The sequence below is a fragment of the Tupaia chinensis genome, unplaced genomic scaffold (assembly GCF_000334495.1).
Source record: "Tupaia chinensis unplaced genomic scaffold, TupChi_1.0 Scaffold000411_1, whole genome shotgun sequence".
Lineage (NCBI taxonomy): Eukaryota > Metazoa > Chordata > Mammalia > Scandentia > Tupaiidae > Tupaia > Tupaia belangeri.
This window is the reverse complement of record NW_006159916.1, coordinates 521390-525732: the sequence shown is the minus strand read 5'-3', so window position 1 is coordinate 525732 and position 4343 is coordinate 521390. Positions and strand designations below refer to the sequence as shown.

At 48.6% G+C, this 4343-nt stretch overlaps 1 protein-coding gene across 1 annotated transcript; it reads right to left on the bottom strand.

Moving 5' to 3' along the window:
• Positions 1-1565: 1565 nt before the first annotated feature.
• SLPI (secretory leukocyte peptidase inhibitor) lies at positions 1566-3988 on the bottom strand. The gene is made up of 4 exons (XM_006154520.3): positions 3869-3988; positions 3025-3183; positions 2353-2499; positions 1566-1768 (listed from the first exon to the last, which is right to left on the bottom strand). The coding sequence occupies exons 1-4, from the start codon at positions 3951-3953 to the stop codon at positions 1764-1766; spliced, it is 396 nt and encodes a 131-aa protein (XP_006154582.1). The 5' UTR covers positions 3954-3988; the 3' UTR covers positions 1566-1763.
• Between the last annotated feature and the right edge of the window lie 355 nt (positions 3989-4343).

Genomic DNA, 4343 nt, shown 5'->3' with positions numbered 1-4343 from the left:
GCTGACCCAGGAGTCTGCAGAGTCCCCACAGCAAGAAGACCTTCACATTACTCTTGCCTCCTTGGTTGAAAGTAGCAAGGAATATTTCCTAAGTCTGGCGACTTTTTCCAGGAAAGGATTACACTACAGTTGTGTTTTGTTTTGCTTTGTTTTGGTACTCATTATTTAATCAAGTTGTCTGTTTTCTCCAGAGTCTACAGAGTGCACAGAAATGTGAAAAAACCTCATATGTAGACCTTTCCTCATTGTCTCCCTCTCCCACATATTCCCCTCTGGCCCCCAGTGAATCACAGAAGAAGGATGTGCAGAGAGAAATGTGCTCAGATATTTATATTCAACAACCAACTGGCATTTCCTGGAATCCTATTGTGTGCCAAGTCTTCCACCAAAACCGGTATTAACACAGGAACAAAATCCTCTCCACAGAGTGCCCAGTGATGCCAGCCATAGCAGAAAGGACTCTCCCTAGCCGTAGCAATCCAGCTCTTGTTATCCTGTTCTGTGGAGTCAAGAGCAATGCCATCCCTGTGTGGCACTGGCCAGTAGCATGTCGCAGACAAGACTTGTCATGGCAATAGTTTCTCCTTTCTTTCTTTCTTTCTTTCTTTCTTTCTTTCTTTCTTTCTTTCTTTCTTTCTTTCTTTCGCTAGAGGACACATGCACTTTCTGGAGAGAGACAGAGAGACAGGGAGGGGAGAAAGCATTCCCCATGGAGAAGGGTCATGCTGCAGTCTCTTCTCCTCCATCTCTTATTTCTTTTGGAATTTTGGGCATTCACATGTACCTGGCATGTTTCTCAAGCCACTGGGTCCAAGACTTGAGCCATGTGTTTAGCCAAGTGGAATCCAGATGTCTTAACCACCAGGCCACAGAGCTAACCAGCAATATTACTAAAATAGAAGAACAGTATCTTGGGAACTGGCCCCACAGTGCCGCAGTTAAGCGCTGTACGGAAATGCCAGGTCCCACGTGGCCAACTGGGCTTCAAACCCCAGCTCCTGAAGCAACAGCTCAGGCATGTGCGCATGTGCCCAGGATCCTGATGGGATAGAGATTAGAGAAAGAAGGCCTGCGATGTGACCAGACCCCACTGAAAGGTACTTTCTCTCTCTCTCTCTCTCATATGTGCACACTCACTTGATCATGAATAAAGGAATTGTTTTTTAAAAATGGAAAAAAAAAATAGTGCTGGGAGAAAGAGTTAATGAGAAACCCAAAATGACTCCAGTGGTCAACAAGTAGATGCCATTTTTAGAGAGCCAACCGTGGCCCAGTAACACCTGTACGCATTACAAACACATGGCATCCTCCAGTGCTCCAAACACTGTGAGGAAGTGATCTTTACTGCACTTTACAAATAGAGAGATTGAGGTTCAGGAAATAAAATCACTCGTCGAAAAGCACAGAGCCAGTACTTCAGACTCATGATATAAATTCAAGGGCACCTTGCTCCTAAACCCCTTCCTTCCACTACAGGTCTGCGGGAGGGAAGCCTCACACCCAGACTTTTCCTCATGGCCACTCCCCATCACATGTACCCCCCAATGAGTCACAGAAGCAGGATGTACAGAGACAAATGCATGCTGGTGTTTATTCACCAATTAGTTGGCACTTCCCCAGACCATATAGTCTTCCTCCAGAAGAGGTATTGGTGGAGGAACCAAACCCTCACCATGAAGTGTCCAGTGATCCAATCCTGGGACCAGGAAGGATGTTCCCAGACCACACAGAGTGGGAATCAGAGCTCCTCCAAAAGGTGGGAATCAGGCTGCAAGAGAAAATCAGGCAAGAGCTTCAGTGTAGAAACCAGCTGAGTCATCCCCACATCTTTCCCGTAGAAGTCCCCCGAGGTAAAGAAGATAGCAAGGTGGGGTAAGCTGAGTCTTGATGTCAGTAGGCTGGCTTCGAGTCTCATTTTACTGTAAAACTCTAAACTCATTGCATGGCACTTAGATGACCCTCAAACTCCAGGGACTCTCTGGGCTTTGACCCTAGACAACATGTGGGCAAAACCTGAATAATAAATACTGCGTGTACACCATACTCTATAGTGGACTTTCAATTTCATGATGTCCATTTTACAGATTAAGAAAAAAAACCTGAGTTTCAGAAAGTTTCAGAAAGCCATCTGCCCAAGGCTCTCGCTGAGAGAGGCTGGTATAGATCCAAGGCACAGGCGATCCTATAGAAATCCTATCACTGAGACCTGGGGATCAGTGCTCTTGAAAGACAAGCGAGTCAGCCAGAGGCCAAGGGTCAGGAGTCCCCCTGCTCATGTACCTGGATCTCCATAGGATTGGGACTGAGAAGGGCTGGAGAGAAAAGGTTGACCTGCCCCAGCCCCCTCCTTACCTTTCTGGGGGTCAACACAGACTTTCCCACACATGCCCATGCAGCACTTCAAGTTGTCCTGACACTCTTTGTCCTCCTCACAGAAGTTGGGAGGGTTAAGCATCATACATTGACCATCAACCTTTGGACACTTCCCGGGTTTCTTCACTGGTGAGAGAGGGGCCACAGGTCAGAAGCCTTGTACTTTAGAAAATGACCCTTGCCTTCACTGCCTATTTCTTGGATTCATCCCCTGCTCCAACTTGATCAGGAAAGATAATCTCCTCTCCCACCCCATCACCACCACTTCTTCCCTTAGGCATTCCCTGAAGGTAGCACCTGACTCCCATCTAATATCAGTTCCTGGTCAATGCAGGTGACCAGCTGACCAGCACTGACTAGATGGTGGCTTCCAATTGCCTGGCTATCTTAATGCCCAGATAATTCCCTGGAAGACTGACCTCCCAACAGGCTAGCTGCTTCATCAGACGCCTGAGTGACTTCCTGTCTGGGGCAGTGAGACTCCTTGACTGACTGACTGGCTGGCCAACCAACTGGCTCAACAACTCATGGACAGGAGGAGGCCTGGTAGGACCTTATTACCAACTCCATCCTCCTAGATGCTGTGTCTTCAGGCTCATTCCTCTCCACCCATCTCCACCTCCTCTCCACCCAGCTCCCCCACCTGCTTACCTTGGCTTGAGACAGTAACAGGAGCAAGGCATTTGATGCCACAAACATCAGCGCAACATTTTTTATTCTCTGGACAGTTCCAGTCACTATTGCACATGGGTTCTTCAAATGCGAGGCACTGGGCAGCTTTTATAGGAGGGCAGGCTCCAGCTTTGAAAGCTTTTGGAGAGAAGGCCAAGAGGTTAGGAGAGGGTTGGTTGTAGAACAGCCATCATAACTCTGGACAATGAACTACTTTCCAGACTCTCATTCTAGTGGCCAACCCCAAGTCCAAAGGGGAGTGCCTGCCTGACCTCCAGGAAGAGTAACAGGCTTGATTAAATCAGCCATGTGGGCAGGGAGGCTACAGACCCAGAAAAAAGGCAGAGGGCTCCCAGTCAAGATCTCCCATCCCAGGAGAAAGCAAGGCAGAGAGTGAAACAAGCTAGGATGCGTAGAACCAGTTTGAGAACCATTGGGAGCTAATGCCAGAGGCACAAACTCCAAGAGTAAAGGACAGAAACAGGGACAAAAGACAGCAAGAGAGTCCAGAGTGATGATGGAAGAGATAGAGACCTAGACAGGGTTAGAGAGTGAAGGAGATGGGGCAGGAGAAGGTGCAGAAGGCACAGAGAAGAAGTGAGAACCGGGGTGATGCGATGGCTGAGGAAAGGAAGTATTTCCAGATGCTCAGAGTGTTCCAGAGACCTTGGAGCCCAGCCAGACATATATTCCACCCTCAAGAAGGTCTCCTACAAAAGCTGAGAGGTCAGAGCCTAGCAGAGGAGACATGCCCACACCACCAAGAGCCCCCACCTGTGACCCAGTAGCCAGCCAAGATTGGACCAAGGTGACTCCAACTCACCTGTTGCAGCACCTTCTACAGCCCAAGGTGCCAAGGTTCCCAGGGCAAGAAGTCCCACAAGGAGGAAGAGACTGCTGGACTTCATGGTAAAGGTGAGGTGGCTCTGAAGGCCAACGCTAAACCTCACTGTTTATACTGTCACTAGTAGGTGTGGCCCTATGGGGATTTTTTGGCTCCTCCCAGCTGTTGTTGCATAGGAGGAAGCTTGGCCAGAGACCAGACATCCTGACAGCAGGGAGTCAGTTACTCTTTCTTTCCTGTTATAGGCAAAACTGTAACAACAGAATAGCTACCAGAAGAAAGAAGAGGTTGGCCTGGAAGATGTCACCACGCTGATAAGGAGGCCTTCTCAGATAGCCATCTGAGCTCTGGACTTTGTGAGAGCCCTAGGCTCATTAGCCCTGTAGGTGAAGAGAGGAAAAAGAGGTTGATGGCAAAGATTCTACCTGGACCTGGAGTGGAAACTAGGGTTGTG